Below are 24,439 nucleotides of genomic sequence, written 5' to 3'. Positions count from 1 at the left end.
GTGATAACTGCCAGCCAACAGCCTGTTTGATCCAGAGGGATGGCAGAGGGATGTAAGGCGTTTGAAGCTGACAATCCCTTTGTGATGATAACACATGTTTTTCAGTGTGCGCGCTGATCCTCCCTCTCCTATTGTATTATGGGCAGCAGACGGCAGCTACCTTTAGGCCCAGCGCGGTTATGAGCAGCTGTCGGCATTGTGGGAAGTGCTGCTAATCTGCTTCAGTATCTTTAGCCCCTCGTTTAGCTCTTTGATCCTCTCCCATTATGCCTCCCTTCCCATCACAACCAGTGAGTGAGTTTGGCAAAGCTGTGCTGGAATGGTGGGTCAATAGCAGGAGACAGAACGAGAGACAGAGACAGAGAGAGGGAGAGAGAGAGAGAGAGAGAGAGAGAGAGAGAGATACGAAGAGGGGGAGAGACACAGAGAGAGAGAGAGGGAGAGAGAGAGAGAGAGAGAGAGAGAGAGACGGAGACACACACACACACACACACACACACACAGAAAGAGAGAAACACACACTCCCATCAGAGGCTTATCTATTAACAGATGTTCCTTCCTTTTTCCATGTGTCTCTCCTGGAGCTTTTACACCTGTCATGGCTAGTCAGACAGAGAGACAGGACAAGATAGAAGCTCTTCTTCATATGTTTTCCATCACTCTATTCAGGTTTTCAGTGCATAACCAGAGTAGGGATGGGCGATATATCAAATATACTCGGTGTAACGCAGCTTCTGTTGCTAATAAATGACTACATCGCCAACAGCAAGTATTGTCATATAATTTTTTTCTTAAACTGTTGCTGTTGTGCTGACCGGCACACACGCTCCCACGCTCGTCAAGACCGCGCTCCTGGGCAAGTGTGTGAGACGCGAGGCTTGTGTTTGTATCTGGAGGGCAGCAGGAAACAGGGAAAGAGTGTGGAGAGCGAAATAAGCGCCAAAGCAAGTTTATACGTAGCCACATCAATAATTGAATGCAGACATGTTGAAAGGCTACTGGAATCATCATGTTGGTGTGATTGTTTGCATTAAAGGGTTAAATTGAGCATTCAGGAAGTGTTTTAGAGGTTTAAAAATATCTACATACATTGTGAAATGCCATATGGCCTAAAATATCACAATATTATTTATCGCCCAACCCTTAGCGAGAGGTTGTGGTGAGGAGCAAGATTTCGATTCCCTCGAGGCTCAGTGGTTAACATCACCTAAACTTGTGTGTTTAAATCCCAGTCACTGCCTTTAACGCTTCTTCCCACAGTTCAAATACATGCAAGGCAGGTGGATGACACTGAGCAACTTATTTGGTGGCACTACGGTTCAAAAGCACAATCATAGTGGGATGCCACCAGTGTACAAGGCAAGCAATGTGATTTTTGGAAACGTTGTCTTAAGGGAACAGCATGCCCGCTGCACTGTTAAGACATGGCGGAGGATTTACAGTATTGATTTATATTGTGGGTGGGTGTAGCAGAGGCCGGTCTAGGTCACGACTTTTCACATCATCCCTTTTTCTTTCCTTTTGACATAGTTGGCTGTGTCTTAGGAGTCGTCAGTCAAAAGTCTGTAAAACTTTTTAAGGGTACAAATTATAAACTTATATGTAATGCTTCAAATCTGTGCAATGGAATTTCAGATATTTGTTTCAAAACACATTATAAATGTTGCGAAATGATTGCTGTCAACATGTGAAAAGACTGTAAATCATGTGACACTGAATTATGGAGTTCCAATAAAATTTTGGGGGTTTAGGTTTTTTTGGGCGTGCTTGAAATCATGGCTGGATGACGCACTGGAGCCACAGAGACAGAAGGCCCCTCCCTCCCCGTAGGGGAAACAATTCACCGCTCTCCATGAGTTTGTATGTGTGAGGGTGCCTTTTTGTCAGTTCTGTCCGCTCACAAAAGACAGAAAAATGTCTGAAACAATGCCTAAAAGCTAAGAGGTTTAAAGACTCCAAACCATCAGCTTTTTATGAAGTAAAAAGTGGCCTCAATGTTAAAACATAATTTATTGCATGGAATAGAAATGAGCTTTGCTATGGCGATATCATCCATACAAGAAAAATAAATCCAATACGTAGCATAACTGCTACAACCTCAAGGCAAATAATTAACGCTTAGTTTGTTAGATGTTACTGTTCATTTGTATCATTGCAATGTTAAAAAAAAGATGTAATTAACAAGTCTGTTAGCCTAATGCTAACACATAATGAAATTAGCATCCCGATCCTAACATAAGATCCACTTTACGTAGTTATAAAACGCCATGTGTGCTCATACTTGTTGTCATAATACTTTAGTGTCTGGTACAGAAATAGAGTTAGCCTAAAACGAACATTTATTTGACATTTTAGAGAGGAAATCGGCTGTGGTTTCAGCACGTCAAGTGGATACACCCCTAGCATTTCAGATAGGTGAGTATTGCTTAGTTGTTATGATTTTAAAATCTCTTTTTTTCATACTTGGCAATATTTTTATTCATTCAAATGAACATCACCTTTTTTTGCAGTGGGACAAACTCAGATCCCACATTGCTTTACACAGACTTTAACTAATGCATGACTCATCAAGTCGAGTCAAGTCAAGTCAGTTTTATTGTCAATACTTCACATGTGTTATACATACAAAGGAATCGAAATTACGTTCCCCTCTATCCCATGTGTAGACATACATCCAGACAATACAGAACATGACACCACCAGGGCAGACAGGACATGACAACAGTAAAGTGCAAAAACATACAATAAAGTGCAGAGAGCTTAAGGCTTGTTCATGATAATTTGATGCATGAATTAATTGTGGGATGTATGAATGTATGTATGAATTCCTGTTGCTCACCATTAACAGTTGAACTTCATGGGATTCAAGTAACAGCCTTTTCTCCCTGCCTGTCTCCCTGTTGTTCCTCGGGACCCTAGGACATCTCCCTGACACTTTTACAAAGCTGTGGAACATAAGTTGTTGTGTTATGCATCTTTCTCTACTGTGCTACACCCCACTGGTGTGGAAATAAACTTTTATATCAGATAAATCTTGCATATTTGGTCACATATCAATTAGATCATCAGTTTAGGAATCTTCCTATACCTTAAGTGTGAACTAATCACATGAAGTCATAGAGACCGGATCATTTGTTAATGGTGCATCAACAGGAATTCATCATATAGCCTACATGAGTCATGCATTACTCAAGTACCCTTATTATAAAGTGTTACACAAGTGATCACAAAAGGAAACTCCTTTCATTTTGATTTTCATTCTGTCTGTCCTCTTATTGATAGTTAATTTTTATATTTTAGACCATTCTCTGAACTTTTGGATGAACTTTATCTGCATTTTCACCTGAGGATGCAGGGCCTAAAAAAAACCTCCCTGTTCCTAAGTAGGAATACAGCTACTACTTCCTACTTTGTATTTTCAAGTCAGTGATTCAGTATGCACCACTTTTTTCTCAAAAATAAAATCAAGCCAAAATATGGAAAACTGGCAGGTAAATTCTCACAACTTAACTGTTTTGAAGACATTTCCAGCATCCTCAAAGACTCCTCTCTCCTGCCAGAACCATAAAATTCAGTCCAGACGAAAAGATTTTTATCTTAATTTCTTCAAACAAAGATGGCAACCAGAAATGACACTTGCTTATTTATGTTGCTTGTTATTACAAAAGTTTGTATCTACATTCATCTTAAATTGTATGACATGTTTGTGAATAAGAAGTTGTTCATATTTTGGGTGGCAAAAACACTGATGAATGGATAAAGTACACCATACACCACTCCTGCACTGCTTCATTATTTAATATTCCCATTCTTCTGTCTCTCCATCCACGTAAGTGCAGTTACGTTCACTGAGACAGAGAAAGAAGAAATACAAATGTAAGAAAAAAAAAGGTTCCCACCTCCTGCTGTGGTGAAATGATAGACAAGGGATCCAAGCTAATAAATGTAGCGGAGGTGTATCCGTTTCACAACGCGTGTCAGTCGGGGGTGCAAACAAACCGCAGCGAGCGGAGTTGATACAAGCAGCACACAATTACCAGAAACAGAAATATCTTGCAGTGATTAAGCAAGCCATTAATCAGATATAAATAGAGCGCAGGAGCCCTTTGTGATTAACGAGGTAAGACTCGCTGCTAATTACCGTTTCCCTCTCCTCTGGTAATTAGGGTGGCGCGTTGAATGGGGATGAACTAGACTGCCCTGACCCCCCCCCCCCCACACACACACACACACACACACACACACTCACTCTCACCAGACGTGTGTTGCCCTCTTCTTCTCTGTCTGACTGTACTATGATACATGTATGTGAATCAAGACCCCACCACAGCGGTTAAGGAAGTGCCAAAAATTGCAGTTCTCCGAGTGTCCACTAGGGTAGTTTGCACAATAGAGCAGTTTCTCATTGACCCCCATATTAAACTGGCAGTTTTTACAGCATAATTACACCTATTTAAGACCTGGTACAAAAAACATTCTAGTCTGTATGTTTAGGTCTCCATGACAACACTTAGGGGGGTAAATTGTTTTGTACCAGGCTAGTTTTTATTTTATTGGAGGTTGAAGTTTATGAATAACTAGGGACGCAGCCTCTTGAGTGACAGCTAGCCCCTGGTCCTCATTTCTCCTTGGAGGTATACGTCAGCCAGATGGACGTATCCCCCCCCCCACACCTTAACATACATGCCCTTTTTTGGTAAGAGGAAATTAGGTGGAGTCAAAGTCTGACAAGATGGTGACAACCATAGGCGATTACGAGTGGATCAAGATGAGAGAACGGACCCCGACGGGTATGCTACGTCCATTTTTTATACAGTCTATGATATAAAGGTATGTGTTCCTTCTTTCCCTTCAGCAGTGTGTTGTGGGCACGTTTAATGGGAGGGCCAAGGTGAGACACAAGCATTCTGACCTCCGGGAGAGGGGAATTTTTTCAGTTTTTTTTAATTGGGCAAATAGAGGTCACAAGTGGCAAGGGCACCCTTGGCCACCCCAATATAATATCTTAAAAATAATAAATAAACGTATCTTTCTACCCCTGCTCATGTTCAGTTATTCAACTCTTCAGCTCAACTTTCAGTTTAGTGTTAATAAATATTCTGCATCAATTCAACAAATACCAAATTGAGTATTTGAATAATAATCAAATTATTGGCGGCAGAGCTGCTTGAATGCAATATTATTATTAGTGGATTCTTTTAGTGTTTTGAAGCCATAAATCCACATTTTTTAGGCTAGTAGAATAATGAATTAATTCTAGGTGTGTTTCCATTACAGTCGAATAACCAGAATAAGGCGGGTCTTTCTTGCACAAACGCCCCTAATTTGAATGTGAGCCGCCCTTTCGTTTGACCGGGCTTTCATTGGCCCTGTCGAAGTGCTGTGCTCCCGTGAAAAAAGCCTGGTTGCTGATTGGATATAAATCTATGTGACTTAGATAGTACTCGACGGCACAGCAACACTGGCGAAGTAGAGAGTAGACACTTATCCAGTGGTGCAGTGCTATTTTTTTTTTACTACTGGAGCGCAAAATGATCTGTTCATGCGCATCTTTGCACGGGCTTGTTAAAATGAGTGCTGCAGCGCCTAGGTTGGATTCTGACATGTAGCTAATAGATAATAGATAATCATACTGCAACTATTCTGTTTTTCTCACTTTGCAATAACAGTTAATTTCAGTCCATTCGTTGAAGGGCAAGCAGTTGATAAATTAGTCTTTTTTGGTTTTGAGGTTTAGTTTTTTAAGTAAAGCTACCATTACATATACCAGTTAAAGTTTCTCAAGTTCTTACATTTGCTTGCTTCTTTGTTGAATATTTTAATAAAATTACTTTGGTGTCCAGGATTTTTGAGGACAATACCTGAATCATACATCATGATATCACAGCAGATTTGCTTTAAACTAACTAATAACATAAAGATTTTTGATTTTTTTGGTTCCCTTGAATGTGTTTTGGTAACAACTGCAACGAATTCTGCCTTGCTGCTGCTGCACTGTACAGTTTTTAAACACAAAGAGAAGTTGGGGAAAGAAAGCTGACTCTCTCCATTGAGGTTTAACTCCGCCAAAAGAGATTATTCTGCCTGCAGAGAAATGAGACCAACAAGATTGTTCTGCCTGCCTGAAATGTTTGTTGCTTGTTACTCCACAGGGACTGGTGAAATGACAAGTGTGATGGATGTGCATCACAGCTGTGTCAGTACTTCTCCAAGGCCTCAACCTCTGACTACCAACAGGCTTACATTGCTCACACACACACACACTCTGAGCTCTGGTGATATACAAGTGTAATCCATTACTACACGCTTACACCAATTGTCTTCAGTTGGAAGTGGCTGCTATGACCTTTTTATGGGATATGAAAATAAGTGGAGGCGCAGAACAGCCGATATTGGATTCTGTTGTTAATTAATGTGTGTATTATCCGGCTGGGTGAAGCCGGGGGGAGGAAGTTAATTGAATTACAGTCAGCGAGTTGGATAATGCAGTGTTGTAATTGTTGGACTGTATAAGACAGTGCTCACATTAGGGAGACGAAAGGCAGGCCTGATTTGCTTCTAAAGAATGGTAAGAAATTACTTGTTTGGTTATGGGGGCTGAGGCATGAATGAGTTTCTAATTTAACCCATGGGATGGCAAACTATAAACATGTGCACTACTAAAGCCTGTCCATGCACTCCCTATTTACTTATAACACTTTTGCAGCATAGACAAACTAACGCATTACACTATAGTAGTTTTCACTGATTAATAGGCCTAACATACTGTATGTTTTGTCTGACATCAGGTTTGAGCTCACCAAGCCACTTTTTGAATTCATTCCATATTGCTTTGATTTAGACTTATTTCTTACAGGCTGTGTAACCAAGTGTGGTCCTAAGCAAAGGAAAACTGTCCCACGGCTTAATGTCGCAAAGCAGTCAAAGCCTTTTTCAATGTGATGTTTCCTTCAGTAAATTCAGTATTTTTCTATTTGCTTTGCATACAGAGGTTCAATACATGGAATAATAATGAGCTGCCTTTATTAGAAATATAAAAATGTGTTAATAAGCATTAATATCACAAATAAGAAATGTCGAAGAGGATCATTTTTGTACCCTCTGTGGTGAGAATTCTGCCAGGTTTGGGACCTGTGCGTATACCAGTTTCTTTCTATGGGATGTGCTGCCATCTTGTGGTTATCTTTGATACTGATTCTGCTAAATACAGAATTTCTACACTAAGCAACATTCTGCTGTGATGAAATATTGGACACTGTCATTTTGTAGCTTGCTCTGCACCCATATTTAAAAGTTGTTTTACCATGCAGTTGCACCTTTGGTCCATTTTAACCACAGTGCTCCAATGTTTCATGAGCTAAAATATATACATAAAGAGATCTAAATCTTTTATGTACACAAATCTGACTTTTTGGAAAAGTGTTCACTTCACGGATGAATCCCCGTTTCCACTGTACTGGGCAGATGGCAGACAGCGTGTTTGGCTGGTGTTGTGGGTGAGCGGTTTGATGGTGTCAACATTGTGAATCGAGTGGCCCACGGTGGCGATGGAGTTATGGTATGGGAGACAGACAAAGAGACACAGGTGCACTTCATTGATGGCATTTTGGATGCACAGAGAGAGCCGACCGTGATGACATCCTGAAGCACATTGTTGTGCCATTCATCCACTACCATCACCTCATGTTACAGCATGATAATGCAAGGCCCCATGTTACAAGGATGTGTACACAATAGACCTTTTTCACAGCAGCCATTTTTATCTGTCAAAGCAGGAAAAGCACAAGTGTAAATCACATTGACGATGGCTCCATTCCATTGAGTGTCCCATTAAGTCATGATGGTGAGTGAGTGTCCACGATGCCAGAGCTCTTGTACTGGCTTCCTAAATGGAATGCGGCCATCGTTATTGTTAATAATTGCACCTGTGCTTTTCCTGCATTGACAAGTCAAAATGTCTGCTGTGAAAAGGGTCTATTCCTGGAAGCTGAAAAGATCCCAGTTCTTGCATGGCCTGCATACTCAACAGGCATGTCACCCACTGAGCATGTGTGGGATGCTCTGGATCGGCGTATATAACAGTATATATATATATACATATACAGTTTGTGCCAATATCCAGAAACTTGGTACAGCCATTGAAGAGGATAGGACCAACATTCCACAGGCCAAAACCTGATCAACTCTATGAGATGTGTTAAACTGTGTGAGGCAAATAGTGGTCACACCAAATACTGACTGATTTTCTGACTTGTTATTGTGATGTCATACAAGGGACCTCATGACATTCAACTGTTTAATGTGTGTCGGGAAACAGAATGATGTTCGCATTAGAATGAAGCAATGCACATATAATGAGACGTGTTTCTTAGCATGCAAAAGTGTCAGCAGCAGGCTACTGCAAAGCTCTGACAGCCTACACAGGTGTGGATGCTAACGAGATGTATCACTAATAATATTGACGGATATGAAAGTTTACTTCAAAAAGTAATGTAGGCCTATGACATATAGGACTATATAGCAGAGCAAATGGTTGAAAGCCCTGCAGGGATGAGTGACTCAGCAGCTTCAGTGCCCAGGCAAACTTAATAGCAAACATAAAAGACTATTGCATTAACAACTCCACCGCAAGGAGTTAACACCCACGGGCAGTCACACTGACATTTAAACACTGCGAAAGAAGCAAGCCAGCAAAGACACAGATAGAGACAGACAAAACATACGGTGCAATTCACTTTTTTTTTGTTTTGATATTTAAGGCCTTACCTTCTATCAGTTCTATCGACGTGACGGAATATCCCAATGAGTCATTGTGTTTATTTGTTAACAAAGCTCCTTTTGCAACATTTCCCTATAACTATGCTATTTGTGAATGACAAAACTCTTGAATCTCATATCCGTTCTCAATTGCATTTTTTTGTTCTTCTACCCTCTTACAACCTTTCATTCCTGTGGTAACTTCATCTAGGGTGCAGTACCGTCTTTGACCGCACGTTTAGCTGACGTTCATTAGCTGTTAGACCAGAGGGGCGCTGTTTCCCCTTAATTCAGGCTGAATGAAAGCAACGTCGAAATATATATATATATATTTTAATGAAATACATAAAATGATAAGTGATAGATACTCTGCTTAGTAATGAAAAAAAATATTCGAGTAATTTTCTTTCAGCCAAGAAGATACCAGCCCAATTTTAACTATCTGAACTTGTAAAGCAGCAACAGAGAACTCCCTGTTTAAATCCCATAGACAAGGTGAAAGAAAACACAGATAAGGGTAAATAGACTTTATTTTTCAAAGCATGTTTACAGTATTTTAAATTTCTTTCATCATTTCACCTTTTACCCCAGGTAAGTATTGACTTTAATGCAACTTTTAGAAAACAAAAAAATAAAAGAACTCCCTCTATGTACATTCATTCACATTTGAGAACAAGCAAAGATATTATTACATGTATTTACTGTACATATTAACAGAAGCTAAAGTGGCCAGATAAATGTAAAGACAGACTTTTGTACAATGTTAAATAGTAGTGGGTTCATACTGTTAGCAGTACTAAGATGACCTATTTATGTACAGTGAGAATGCATTTATTAGTTTCACATGGATGGGGAGCAGTAGAAATGTGAATTTTGTTAGTCATGATTATGGGTATTAACTGGACAACAGGCAAAACACAATCCCGCAGACCTTTCTCATGTTCTCCCCAACACACGTCAAACAGGTAACTTATCACAATCCTTTACCATCAAATACACTTTTATGGAAGATTTTCACGTTAGAATCCAACAAAAACTTCAAATTCTCATTAGGCCCAACTCAAGCTACTTATTAATTCTTCCATCTGCATTCACCAGCATGAAATACACACAATACTAACGTAAAGAGAGAAGTAAAGTAAGCGGCCTACCCTTCAAACTTTAAGTACAAAATGAGCTTTCACAGGCACACCAGCAGACTAGTATGAACATGAGACATGGAGCAGTCTTGCCAGTAAAGGTCTCTTTACAGAGCTTTGCAAACTTGTCACAGCAGGGAGCACCTGGGCAAACATGCGATGAGTGAACAAGAAAACTTGCTTCAACACATTTTGCATGTGATGTTTATTTTTAAATTGCTTGAGAATCAGGTGCTCTTCTGGCACATTAAATTTCGCAATTCTCTTTAAATATGCTTGATTTGTCTGAGTCATCTGCTGCTGCATCTGCAAACACTCTCAAGGACCTCCACAACAGGTATAAAAAGTCTATATTGTTACTCTTATTCTCTTTGTGCTACATTGAAAATGATAGTGTGCATTATGTACAAGCAAAAAACAGATGCGTACACTTTGGTGTAGGTTTGTTAAAGTAACAAAAGGTGAGTTTTAAGCAGCCATTCATTTTTTCTCCAACAGATGGTGCTCTTGCTCCTCAGGTCCCAGCTGACTTTCATTACATTGATTTTAACTAAACACATATGGTGTAACCAACCAACTTCACTGACCAACAGTGTTTCGTAATATTAAATATTAAAGATGATTCCCAAACATTCCCTGACGTGGAGCAGACAATATAACGATTTGGTCTCGTTCAGTACAGCTTGACTTACAGTTGATGTCACAGTGCATAAAGTCCCCAACATTGCTAACTTACCATGTCAACTACAACCACGTTTCCTATCTAGCATATGAACATGGAATGTTCAAATTACAGCGAGATAAAAGCTTGTCCCCAGTTTGAACAAAAGCAAAAGTGTCAAAACAAACATGAAACATACATTACAGTGAAAATCTCCCTCGAGTCAAAAGACTGATATACCGTACGACTATTTAACTCAAGGGAGAGGTTAGATGTAAACACAAGATGCTCTCCTACAACTCAGTGTCTACCTTCAGTCCAGAAAGTCAAAACACACGAGCCCTCACCAAACTACACAGCAACAATGACTACAGGGCTGCTCTGGCACACCACCCATGCACAGTATGCTGAGGAAAATAAGGGTGAAAACAAGAGTCACAAGGCAGACCACAAGTTTTTCTTTTTTTTGTTGAGTGATTTGGCTCATCTCACATGGTATTAAGGGACAGCACTGGCCTTTCCATGTTGGCAATTCTTTTTTTTCTTCTTCTTCTTTTCAGCAAACAAAGCAGGCTTTGTATTACCTTCATGTCATTATAAATTTGGTCTTTAGCTGGACTTGCTCAAATGTGTATATGAGAAGGTGTCTCCAGGCAATCAGATGAGTGTTTTGGAAACTGTCAAGTCATGTATGCAGTTACTATGTGTTGTGAATAAGGTGACACTCCACTACCGTCAAATACATAGTAATTTGAGCTACAAGAAAAGCTGCTTACAAATACAATAGGCAGATATGTTAATATCCTAATTGATATTAGAATAACTGAAATGGCCACAAAATATGTAGTCACGTGGGCTTCACATTATAGCAGGTCTTGAGTCCGTTCTTCACACACGGCCGCAAATGATTTGGGCTACCTGTTAACAAAGGTGTGACAGCAGAGGATGGAAAAGCTTGTGGTCCAATCAATCTACAGAGATAAGGACACGTAGAGGGGACCTGTAGGCACTGAGCAGGAAAGACTCTCAGTCTAGCTCTTCACTACAAACCCCTACAGGGTGCTCTGCCGTCATCATGTGAGGTTCAGAGCAGATTAGAAGGGAGATGGAGCAGGATGAAGAGAAGATGAGGGGGTGGGGGCTTTTATTCGGGTAAGTTCAGCACAGCCACCTCCAGTTTCATCTTGAAGTATTGGTTGAAGCGCAGGACTGCATATCTGACACACACACAGAGAGTAGCAGTGTCAGGGATAAGATAAAAATGTACCCAGCACGTTAGCAACATGGATACCAATGCAAAAAATATCAGACGCACTGTGAACGGAGATGACACAAATGGTATCAATCTGGATGTTACACATTTTGTTCTTAAAGATATGATAAAATATCTGAAATGTGCTTAGCAGAGCAGATAAAATAGCCGTTGATAAAGTGCTTTTGGTGGTTTATTTCAAGATGGCAACATACCCCAAGAAGTCAAAGTCAATGGTGGAGACCTTGGCCTGAATGAGAGCCCAGAGACCCCAGAAGAAATGAGATGCCTAGACACAGAGGAGAAAGAAAACACAGAGACACAAAGGATTAACATGTATTCACTGTCTAAACAGTAAATGTCGTTTCTAATTACCCAACACGGCACACTCAAGCATGTACAAAGCCTGCAGAAGCCCTATGGCAACAACAACAAATAGCTGACACAGAAACACAATTGCTTGACTTGCCCATTCTCCCCACTGGCCTCTTTTCCTCTTGACAGTAAACAAGGCAGAGTGTGGCTCAGGGGAGAGCACTGAGCCTCAGAGGGGTTACAAGCGCCTCCCATATGCTGGCCGAATCAGCGGGCACATCACAAACACCCATTTCTCATATTCAGAGCAGGCAGTGACGGTTATAGCCCACATTGCTCTGTACTCTGTTTAACCCACATCACACTCTAATCAAATGTTTGCTGACCCAACACCTGGCAGCAGAGCTGGAAAATCCACTCAGAACAAGCCCTGAGGACACTTACTATGCTCTACAAGTGTTCAATGATTGGACCATTTCCTTGACCATTCAGTGTACATCAAGACTAACACAACCTCATTATTAACTAACTAACCCCCTGTTTACTTTTCCCAACATAGGCATTTTTCTTTTTTTGTGTGTTTTATGTTTTTCTTGTTATTATTTAGTTTTTTCTCCACTTATTTCTTGCTGCCCTTCTTTGGAATTGCCTGATATTATACTTTACTTTTTTTATACCAAGGCATTAAGGAGTGTACCCATATGGTGACCACAAGTCATTACTAGAGTACAATTTTAAAGGTCTTCTTCATGTCCTCAAATAAGTGACAACATAACATACACATAACAAGGTTAACAAAAATTAGGAAAATATGCCTAAATGCACACAGAGTACCTACAATCTGCCAATCAGAGCCACAACCATCTTAAACACTTGAGACTTGACCATAAAGACTAGTCAGCTGCAGATCTGCTCTGCAATAATCTAATGATGTTCATTAAGCATGTGCAAAACAAATTCTTACCAGGGCAAATCGGTTGACTTGGACATAAAGGATCTCCACCTCTCTGTCAGTCACTTCACTTCCCTGGCCTTTTTGCTCTTTATAGGCCTCCAGGTAGTAGCGGAGCCACTGCAGTTGAAAGGCTCGCTGTGGGTAGTGACTATAATCCACTTCATTAAGGCCTGCACATAAACAAGTTTACACTCAGTGAATATGTCATTTACACATATTTGTATACACATCAAGTAGTATAAGTCACACTCACCAGCAAACTCATTGAAATGGTTCCCAATGTCGTAGGCTTGGTAATTGTACCCAGCGTACTCGTAGTCAATGAACTTTACATTGCCTGAGGAGAGAAGCAGCGTTGTTTAGATAAGAGACAAAGGAAGCAGACATTAAATGATTATGATGTGTTTTCCCTTTGATAACTCAGAATGTCAAGGCTTGTATTTCACACTAACTTTCTTCCAGCCTGACTGGTCTGGCAGGCTAGTTAGCAGATTGTGGGGCGAGGAGTAAGAGCTTGCATTTTGAGGAAAGTGTAGAGGGAGACTTCAGCGCAGGAAATGAAATAAAGGGAATTAAGTAAAACACATTTAAACTTAAGAGGTATTCTTTTGAAAATAACTAATGATAAACACTGCTACACATGCACTGTAATGCTGTTTTGGACAAATACATGCGGTTAAGATTTAGGGAAGTCAGACTCAACATACGTATATTCAGAATAAAATCTCTTGTTAAATGTGGGAACTCTTAGGACTACAAGAGAAGCAAACTTAACAAGAACATGTAGATAGCTTGCACATCTTCAAGGAATACTCCATCTCATATGATATCTTGAACAGATTAGATGTATTCGTAATAGATTATCTGCCTTTTTCCCCCACAAGACCACAAAATAGTCAGCTGGGACAAATTATCAAAGATGAAAATGTGCAAATCCTGATGAAACACATGGAAGGCATACAAAAAGTCAAAAGCGAAAAAAAACGGAGTACATCTGGCTTTTCAGAGAATGTTTGTTTTGGATACATGCACAAAGGAAAAAATGGCCAAGTCAAAGATATGTTTTGAAGAGATGTGGGAAAAGGGGAAAAGAAAGCAGAGGAACAAAGGGAGGAAGATAGTAATATACAAAGTGACACTAAAGTGGTCCAGTGAGCTGCCAAAGCAAATGTATAGCAACACACTGTTTGATACATGCTCTCTCAGAATTATATTGAATTGCAGCCTACAATGTATTTGTTAATGAGAGCCAACTGGAGTTATAGCTCCTAGATACATACTTAACTTTCTGGACGCACGCCAATTGAAAAAGGTTGATAATAGTCTTCTGACGGTTATTAGGGTCCTGTACATCTCAAAAGTCAACCCAGTCAGAGTTTAGACTAACAACTTGAATGCATAAAAATACATTCTCAGAATCTACAGCTGAAAAAAGTGTCTTTTTAAACATTTATATCTGATGTTTGTGCAAGGAGAGGAAGGGTCAAATAATGTGTTGATTGCATTTGTAGGCCAGTTAAAATATGCGGTGTAAGTATTAACAATGAGCAAAGAGTTGATCTCAAAATACAAACCCTTACTTTAACAAGCCCCTGTCGTTACAGAGATATTAACAAATAAGAACAATACATTTTATCAAATATCTCCATTCTTAAATGTTTTGGCTTGTTTCGCTAATGTCTTTGGCTTAACATATGGAACATTGGTTTTTGAGGTGGTGCTGGACTACAGAGAAAGACACTTTGAGGTGGGTTACCAGCCGGCGTGTAGGTCCTAGCGGGACACAACTGAACACCTCCAGGCAGTGGCTATAGCCCCCCTGTGCAGCAGATGAAAAGGTTGGGGCAAACATCTTTCACACATGCTCACTCTCACACTGACATATTTGTCTTTTGTCCATTCTTGCTCCCGTGCGCTGTGTCGAAACATCGGGGCCCGCTACCAGACTCCCATTCCTTTTCTCCTTCTTCTCACACATGCAACCTCACTTCCCCTTCTCACAACACTCCCCCTCCAATGCTCCCTTCCCATTGGTCCGCTGTGAACCCAATAGCTTGACAACTCTGCAGATTCTGCACATGACAGAATCTTTGAGAGGCTTCCTGTTGGCTGCTGAGCGGCAGATTTTTATGGCCCTTGAGACCCAGTAAAAATGTGTGCGGATTTTTTTTTTCTTTGCAAAAAAAGATGAGGAAAGTGAGAGGGGCGGGGGGGGGGGGGGGGGGGGGGCAGCCTGTGTTGGAAGCTGAGAGACACCGTAAGGAGAGACAAAAAGAGAGAAGAGAAGAAAAACAGCACCTTGGAAAACTGAGAAAAATATCTGTGCTTCCACCACTTTTATTTATGGTTTTATCGATAAAAGAAATGGTGCCTTCTCTGCTGTCGCGTTGGGTAGACAAGTGGCATCAAACATTGGTTTCAACTCAGCAACTACATCTGAGAAGTGACAGGAAGGTAGCTGTTCAGTCTGTTCTCATGCCTACGCTTTTTTTCAAGTCAACATAAGGCTGTAAGTACAGAGTAACATGAGGATTGAGTTTGCAACGACGGTGTAGACAGCTTGAGTTGGGCGGGGACAGAAATGTAGTAATAATGGCTTGGAGCTCAAGTCCCTGGACCCTACTGTGGTGTCCCTCCCAGTGTGGATATCATCTGTAGGTGTGGTTATGTTTGCAGTGTTAAGACACAATGTGATTAAACCAGCATTACTGGGATAAGGGGGGATTCCTTTCTATTCTGGCTTTTAATCAATAATACTTCAAAACAAAAGTATTGATAACCTCAGTCTTAGTTATTGAAGCCTGAAACATGATTCTGCAAGTCTGCAAATATGCATGGATGTCGTGCAGTCTTTAAAATGTCTGTAAATGAGATCTATACTTTCATATGCTTAATTTTAGCAAGTTGTATTTGTCACAATAGTGCTGGATGTAGGCCCAATTCCAGGGGAAATGTATCTTTCCTTGTTGAACCAGTCAGCATTTGTTTGACATTTAAAACCACAGATCCAAATGAGATTCTGGAAAATCTTTTTCTGTGAGCTCAGGCTAAGATGGTTCCCTGCAATTTTGCAGAAGCATGCTTCAGCTTCAAATGATAAAGCTGATGCTATTCTATATCAAAAAATCCCATGGAAAGACTGAAACCAACTCTCAAAACTTTTCAACTTCCCCAGCCTGTCGATGGCTCTCAGGCCCAAGCACATTCCCTTTGAAAGACAAATCTCTAAAAATGGGGTCACAAATGAACACTTTCCTTTCAAGAAAAAGGCTTAGTAGTTTCTTAAAAAACAGCTGGGCACTGTAATTTTAGCAAATGTTACTCATGTAATTCATTTTTACTATGACCAGCTGCGGATGAATACACATTTGGTTCATCAATGAGCATTGATAGCAGCATAATTGTGTATGTGCTATTGACTTAAAATAAAGTGCATTCCTTGTGTTCATCATGTCACCCAGTAGCAGTGCAGCATTGTTGTTTTGTTTTTTTCAATAGCTCCAGGGCAACAATGGAGCTCTATGGCACGGAGGAATAAGCTATCTATATATGGGGATTTGGCTACACAGGCAATTCTTGTTACAATTCTTGTCTGATTAGATAAATGTTGGTTTTGATTTTTTTTCATGGGATTTGTTGACAATAACAAGAATAAGGAATATTGCCAGACATGTCCTTCCACTTAAATGGTCTGCCCAGTAAGGAGTGAGGAGCAGTGATGGAAAGTAGATTTACCCTTCAGGTGCTCAGAGTGAATTAAAGCAAGTGAAAACCATAAAAAAACATTTGTGTAATAAACAGAGGGACAACTGGTGGGCGAGCATTGGAGGATAATAGGTAGGTACGTGGCTCCTACTGCTGCCATGAACTCATCCCGATTAGCCTGAGCAGTGGGAAGACTACGCGAGGGCCCTCAAAGCCGACTGTGCGTGAGGTTTGTCTCTCTCCATTGCCTCCCCAGGGCAGGGCGGCGCAGGGCAGCCACAGCCTCGGCTGTCATTCCTAGGGGAGAGAGGCTAGACACAAGGAGCTGTGAGAAGGGCCCCTCCCCTCGTCACAAACCGACGAGGGGGCTGACAGCTCTAAAACACCCCCCAGCCCACCTCCCACAAACATTAAAAAACGTGTACTCTGTTCTTTTCCCCTCCTTTCCTATCATTCTCTCTTGTATAAAAGGTCCTCTGCTACAAACACAATGACTAGAACAGTTCCACTGACTGGTACAGTCTCATCGGCCAGTATAATTAAAGTCGTTCACTGCAAAAGCAAGCTAATAAGTTTGCCTGCGGACAGGTTTCTTGACTTTCATACCATTAAAAACAACATTTCTAAAGCACCAAAAACCTGTGCTGGCAGTAAAATTAAGACCTACGGTATGAGGTATGATGTAATGGCAGTTTCTTCAGGCTGATAACAGTGGTTTACCTTTTCAGCACAGAATTAGAACAACAGATCAGACAAAGTTTAGGAAACATAATTAAATTTGTATTAGAAACACCTTCACTTTGGAACTCTGAAGTAAGCTTTATTACAGGATTTAGGGGTATGGGAAATGAAGCACTAAATAAAATCTGTATCAGATGAGATTCATATTTGCCAAAATTTATTGGAGGCAGATGCACATAACTTCGCCACACCCTCCAATCCCCATCAATCACAGACAACTAATTTGTGTTTGTTTTGCTTTAGATGGAATTTCCATTTGAAATAAGACAGAGTTGATCTTTTCTGACTGTTCTAATTCTATGCATGCAGCCCAATGCAAACACTGAGTGAAGCAAGTGACTAGGGTTTAGGAAGTGCAGTTATTGCAATCCTACCTGAGCACAGAACAATGCAGTTCACACTACAACACAATTCAGTCACACAGTAATGTCTGTGACTACACTTGTGCAGTTAATACTCACCCGCGTCCTCATTATAGATTATGTTTTTGCAGAGAAGGTCATTGTGGCAGAGAACTACGGGGGAGCCCAGCACGGACAAGCTCTGCCTGAGCCACACCAGCTCTTCTCGGAGGCACTGTGGGCTGGGCACCTCCATTCTTAACCTGGAGGGGGCAGAGTCAAAGAGGGTGAATATTGTATAATGAATGCATTAAGAGTATAAATAAAAAGGACAGATGGAGGTAAATTCAGTACAGGGAACCTGAAAGTAGACTTAGAAACAGTGGTGGGGAAAGAAAAAGGAACAGAAAATTAGAAGCATGGAAAGGGAAGAGAAGGAAACAAATAACAATAAAACTGCAATAAAATGTATGTGGCATAAGTGGAGTAAAAGAAAAAAAGTGACTCATTAAAAATTGCAATCTTAATGTAATTAAATCAACATAATGAGGGTACAGGGACTCTTATTAGTGTAATATTGAATCAATTAATTTAGCATGTTTGGTTTCAATTCAAACAAACATGTCATATTTATTCCCACTATTATCGTCAAAAGATCTTCCTTGTTGTCAGTGTTTCGTTCTTTTTTAGGTTTCACAAAATCTGATGTGCAGAGGTAAAAATTAAACACTGAAGTATGGTTTACATTTTTTACTACTTGTCATTAATGAGCACCTTCTGTTAGGAGTTAGAAGTTGGTGTTCCTCTGCTTTCTTCTTTCTATTCTATACTGTATTTGTCTTGTGGGCTGCTTTCATGTATGAAAGATGGTGTGGGTGTGGGTATGTAATGTGTGCTAAAAGATATCACAACCAGGGCATTTGAAGGTTAACAGAGCCGGACTGTCAAGTTAACAGAGGGCACTTGAAAGCCTCACAGTGTGATCCACCTAAATGTAATCCTAGTATGAAAGAATATATGATTTTACTGAAAGGGATAGTTTACTGATTTAAATCCAGCACTGTTTCATGGCAGTATGTGCAGATGAATGGTGTTTGGATGATGATGCGGAAAGCGCTGTTTTGCGTCATCATCCAAACACAGACAGATCTCGGCTGACCTCTGCCGCTCTGCTTCACAGGGAGCCCAATGCCGTTCATCTGCACACACCGCCCACAATCCGATGACACGGAGCGGTTTTCCCTATAAGTCCTCACTACAGCCTATTTACAACTACATTTCCTGCCTTTTAGATTATGTTTCATTATTACATTAGTTTCACCATTAATAGCACACAATGCACAGTGTTACTTACATACAGCAGTATACTATTTTGGTTGAGAAAATTCCTTTAATTTATGCAAATAAGCAATTGTGTTGCCTTTCTCTGGCTGCTTGGTTTAATTTAGAGTTAATTAGTTATTTGTCAGACTATGTGATGCTAACATTTTGTTGTGTCATAAAATTACTACAAAGCTAAATATCATCTTTAGGACACGATCAGAGACGACAAACTGAGAATAAACAAACATTGCACAACACAAAAGGAAAAAAGCAGACTTCAGTCCTTGTGGATGCAAACGCCCGACCAGATTCTTTGTTATTGCCTTCAACAAGCGTGAACCCCTAAGTGTGAGGGTGTCACAGTCTTTATCAGCGTATTTCTTACAATGCTAACATTAGGATGGAAATAAACAGGCCTTCATAAGCCAGTGTTTGTTTTGGATTCATTTTGGGTGCCAACATACACGGAGGTAATTGTTATTGCAAATGCAAAATTCAGACAACCAACACACAATGGTGCCAAAATTGCCCAAAGCATGTTCTATGGTTCAAGTTGCCTGTGATGTACCACACGGGTATTGTTTTAGAAGTGGCAGGTGAACTAAAAAGGAAATTTCCAACCCTGCCCAGGGTTGAGGTGAATATATATTGGTAATATAAAACAATCAGGCCCATCGTATTTCTTGCTGGTGCCCAGGACAAGAAGATTTCGAAAGGCGCAAATTGATGCATTTGCTTTGAGAATTAATGAGACATAGAAAGTAATTTGCACACCAATATCCACTCACATGCACTAATAATCGTAGGCCCACAATGTTCGTCCTGTCATACGAGTAAAATATCAGAAATGAAAGCGAAACTAATCACACTTTTTGTTTAACTATAGAATTGTGTCCCATCACGGGACTCTTCGGTGTGTGCAGAAATGTTACTTATGTAAAGTGACTCATTTGAGGAAAATACTAGTTTTTTAAATTGTATTTTTTATAGGTTGTTTGGATGTACACGATCAGATGGAAAGTTGTGCGTTGACTGTTGAACTGAACATCAGACAGCAGAGATGGAGGGACAAATATAAATGCTGAGGGGACTTAATGTTGTTCTTTTGTTCCTGATCTGATATAATTTGCAACATCACTTGTGATTATATTTACCATTTAGTTTACTGCCAAAATTAAATGCTGAAATTGATGACAATGCATTTCATCACTTGGTTCACGCCAAGTTTTATGCTGCATGTTATACACTGCTTAAAGCACTATTGAGATGGAGAGTAATGGCAGATGTAAAATATATTGCCACTGAATAAAAACCACTGTTAGTTCATGCAAAATTGACAAAAGACAGTAAGAGTCAACATCCTAACTAAGGGTAATATTAACAGCCTCTTTCATGGTGCTGCTCTTTTTGTTGTATGCTGTTTAGATTGGTGCTGTTTTTCAATCTATGGTGTTATTTCTTAGGAATGCCAAAGTGGTAAAGTGAAACTATACCTGCTGCAATTATGAAAGGAATTCCACATTATCCTCAGACATGTGAGAGAGCTACAGCTGATAATGGAAACTTTTGTGTTGTGTCATTGTGCACATGGGGTTGTCTCATTTACGACTCACTGATAAGAGAAGTAGGGAGTCATAGTTCCACGTGGAGATAACTGAGAACAGATATATACAAGAGGCAAAGCCATGTGTTCCCAAATGTATTTAAATGTAAATTAAGTCTGTTTATCACCATTCAGCTCTTCTTTTTTTTTACATACTTATGATACAAGCACCTCATATCTATTCATTAATTGGCGTGGTGTTTTTCTTTGTTCTACAAGTACACTGACAATATTAATCTCCTTTCCCTTGTCCTTCAAGTTACATTAAAATCCCAATTTTATATTTCCGATCAATAAACTACTTTTTAAAAGGCTTGTTCTTTCTTCATGTTTATCTCTGTTATGAGGCTTTCAAATTACTGGTGAAGCCTAGTCTAGTACTATCATACTATCTTTATTGGACTAAATATGGCCCATTTAAAACCTGTCTGATGCGTCATGAATTCATACATTTTATCATACAGCCAGGATGAAACTGAACTGGGTCTTTCAACTTTGAGCAATATATCAAAACAGATACATGGCAGATATCAGTAACCGTAATCTTCTACATGGCCTCACCTGGCATTCCGCGCAGGGTCCTTGAAGTACTTGGGAATGAGAGCAAAGTACTTGCCCATCTTCAGCCACATGTCAGACTGGGGCACCCAGCCATTGTGGGCATGGATGGCATGATACTTGGCCAGCTGCCTGGCAATGAGTCTGCAGGGTGAAAAGACCAAAAAATGGGAATTAGAACAGCAGCAGTGTGAGACTAGGTTCAAGTCTAGTAATAAGTTCTGAAGGGAAAATAATGATTGAAATGTTTTCATCAATTAAAGAACATAGCCTAAAATGTTGTCACCAAATAACAATGTTAGAGGCAAAACAGATACAAGAGTTACTCGAGTAGGTAAAGTACTATTTTGGTAAAAATATAAAAGGCGTTTTCTCAATTGGTTAAGATCAATAGAATTTCCACCTGGTCACCATTTATGAAAAATTCTTCTGCTCTGGGCCTATAATTTAGGTGACAAGAGGTGTGACTGCTTCTTGAGGAATTTTCAGGATGTTTGCGTGGGGGGTGGGGGTCGGGGGCGGTGTGTATGAATGTGTGCGCAAAACCTGCATAACCTGTCTCGGGGTCGTAAGCACAGCTAACATCCCAGACTCTTATGTAAGATGACAGTAAAACTTGCCTCAGGACACATAACAAGCATTTAATTTACCTGAAAACAGGTTGGCTGCGAATGTGCTCAGGCTCCAGGGCAGTTCCTTGCAGAAACTCATAACAAAGGCCATTGTTGAAGGTGCAGTATAAGTGTGGGGCACAGCGGTGTGCATGAAGAACTCTGAAACTCTTCACTTCATTTTCACGGTCAACCAACAGTTCAGTTTTGTTGCCATAAATACGGACCAGAACCACATCCTGCATAACTGCACCCACGTAGCAGCCCAGCAGCTTATTGGTTATCCCATCTGTGAAAAACTGCAGAGACAAAAGGAGGAAAGAGTAGGGAACAGGTGAGTTAGAGGAAAATTTTGAATTTGTGCTATGCTTCAACAATCTAGCTTGACGCCTCCAGCTCAACGACAGTGGGACCATTCTCCATATTATTCTATTTAAGCACTGTCTATCTATGCATGAAAACCTACATTGTTTTGAGTATTACATAACTTCTGAGGGGAGTCGGAATCTGGCAAGCTACACAAAAGAGAGAAGAGGAATGAATGTTGCATTGGAAAATTAGGGCTCATCTGAGTTGATTTAAGCTGAATTGTCTCTGCTGTGAAGCTGGGAACATTTTTGGGGCGCGGTGTGTGTGTGTGTGTGTGTGTGGGGGGGCAACATACCAGCCCTAATTGTTCACTCTATAAGGGATTGACTGAGAAAAACAGAACGGTCAGGAATTTTATTTTTGCATGAGGAAGCTATGGCAGGCATTTGCTGAGTTCCTGCTTTGGCTGTCATTGATGAGTATAGGCAAGGGTGGTGGTGGTGGTGGTGGAGCATGTGACCAGCTCCCATCCTCACTGTGTTTACCAAGTGGAGCCACACCCCCCTAGCATGTCAGTGGAAAGGAAAGAAAACTCCCTTTCAGTAGGGTGTCTTGTTGAGCTTTGTCTCACCAACCATAGGATAATGCAAGGACATAATGTTCCATTTTGTTTGCTTCATTTTTATTAGTTTGACATAGGACAGTGATTTACATTTAATAATTAAAAGTAGTAACTCGTGCTCTATCTACCATCGAAAGAATAAACTATGTGTACTTGACTGAACATCTCAGCCTCCAGACTAGTGTCGTAAATTCCAGAAACTCTGAACGCAGCATGATAACATATACACCTCTCCTCTATCTGCACCACACCTGCAGGCCTTAAACTACACAGCATTTCCATGGATGCTTTAGCATGAAACTTCAATGTTACATCGGTGCTGTTACACACACACATGAACAGGTATGTTTTAGGATTGCAGGCTGCGACCAGAGAGCGGCGTCTGATCTCAACCTGAAGTGACGCAGTTGCTAAACATTAACCCTAGCGGGAGCTTGATATTGTGTCTACCATCGGTCTGTGGATGTCAGCAGATATTTCAATGACACCGACATAAATGTTGGCATTTTTTTAGCTGGTCATTAGGGTCATTACAACAGCTATAACTGCTCCTGTAATTAATGCACGTCTATAGCTTTTCACACACACACACACACACACACACACACACACACACACACACACACACACACACACACACAATATATATATATATATATAAGTCACGGGGGAATTGGGATGCATGCCATACCAAACAAACAAACCTACAGTAAAACGTTAAAAATGAAGAAGTACCTTGAGTTTGACCTCAGACGGCTTCCAGCTCGGTCTCAGCTCCTTGATAAGCTTCAGTGCACCAGATCTGTAGTCGCTCTCGTCAACTGTCACGTCTATTTTGGGCACAGCGGGAGCCTCGTCGGGTACGTGAATGTAGTTAGCCATTACTTAAATCTTTGAATTCTTGGAATATCTTTAAACTCTGACGGTTAAGTGTGCTGTACGCGACGGCTAAATGCGCAATTTTATGAAGACGCGTGACGGGCGGCGGGTTTATAGTCTTCGGATGGTCGGTACGCTGCGGCAACGCCTCTCAAAAAAATCCCACCCACCAGAAAAGAGAGGCTCTCCCGATGCATGCTGGTAGTATGACTCACTGGAAGCGCGTGATCAAGGCGTCAGCGTGCGCCGTCGGCGGAGCTTAATCGTTAGTATGTCTTTAATGTTTTTATTTTTTGTTATGATACCTCTGTGTATATCATTTTGTCTTGTTCCGTTCTGGTCTTTTTCTGCATTTGTGTTTTGTTGGTGTTTAAATAATTGTTTGGTTAAAAACACAATGAAATAAAAAAAAAAGTAAAACAAATCATTAAAAACATGTTAATATACAACGTGATGGTGACGTTAATGATTATGTGATACCGACAAACAAACATGATACCAAAAAATCGGGAGACATACGAGTGCAAATGTTAGGTGCAAAAGTTAGGACTCAAACTTCGCAATGGTCATTCAAGTCGCCAGTCCTCGGTGGTTACCTCCAAGCGTGCACACGTAACAGCACCGTGCTACTGACGTCACATCCGCGATCTGCTCGAATGAATGAGCTT

At 40.5% G+C, this 24,439-nt stretch overlaps 1 protein-coding gene across 1 annotated transcript; it reads right to left on the bottom strand.

Annotated features, from left to right (window-relative positions):
• Positions 1–9,269: 9,269 nt before the first annotated feature.
• etnk1 (ethanolamine kinase 1) lies at positions 9,270–23,915 on the bottom strand. The gene is made up of 8 exons (XM_083935433.1): positions 23,628–23,915; positions 22,001–22,260; positions 21,354–21,494; positions 17,987–18,129; positions 13,333–13,416; positions 13,089–13,249; positions 12,025–12,098; positions 9,270–11,774 (listed from the first exon to the last, which is right to left on the bottom strand). Exons 1-8 carry the CDS (start codon positions 23,772–23,774, stop codon positions 11,702–11,704), a joined length of 1,083 nt encoding a protein of 360 aa, XP_083791559.1. The 5' UTR covers positions 23,775–23,915; the 3' UTR covers positions 9,270–11,701.
• Positions 23,916–24,439: the final 524 nt, after the last annotated feature.

Source organism: Echiichthys vipera (genome assembly GCF_963691815.1).
Source record: "Echiichthys vipera genome assembly, chromosome: 20".
Lineage (NCBI taxonomy): Eukaryota > Metazoa > Chordata > Actinopteri > Perciformes > Trachinidae > Echiichthys > Echiichthys vipera.
Note: the sequence above shows the minus strand (reverse complement) of the source record. Positions and strands in the feature narration are given on the sequence as shown.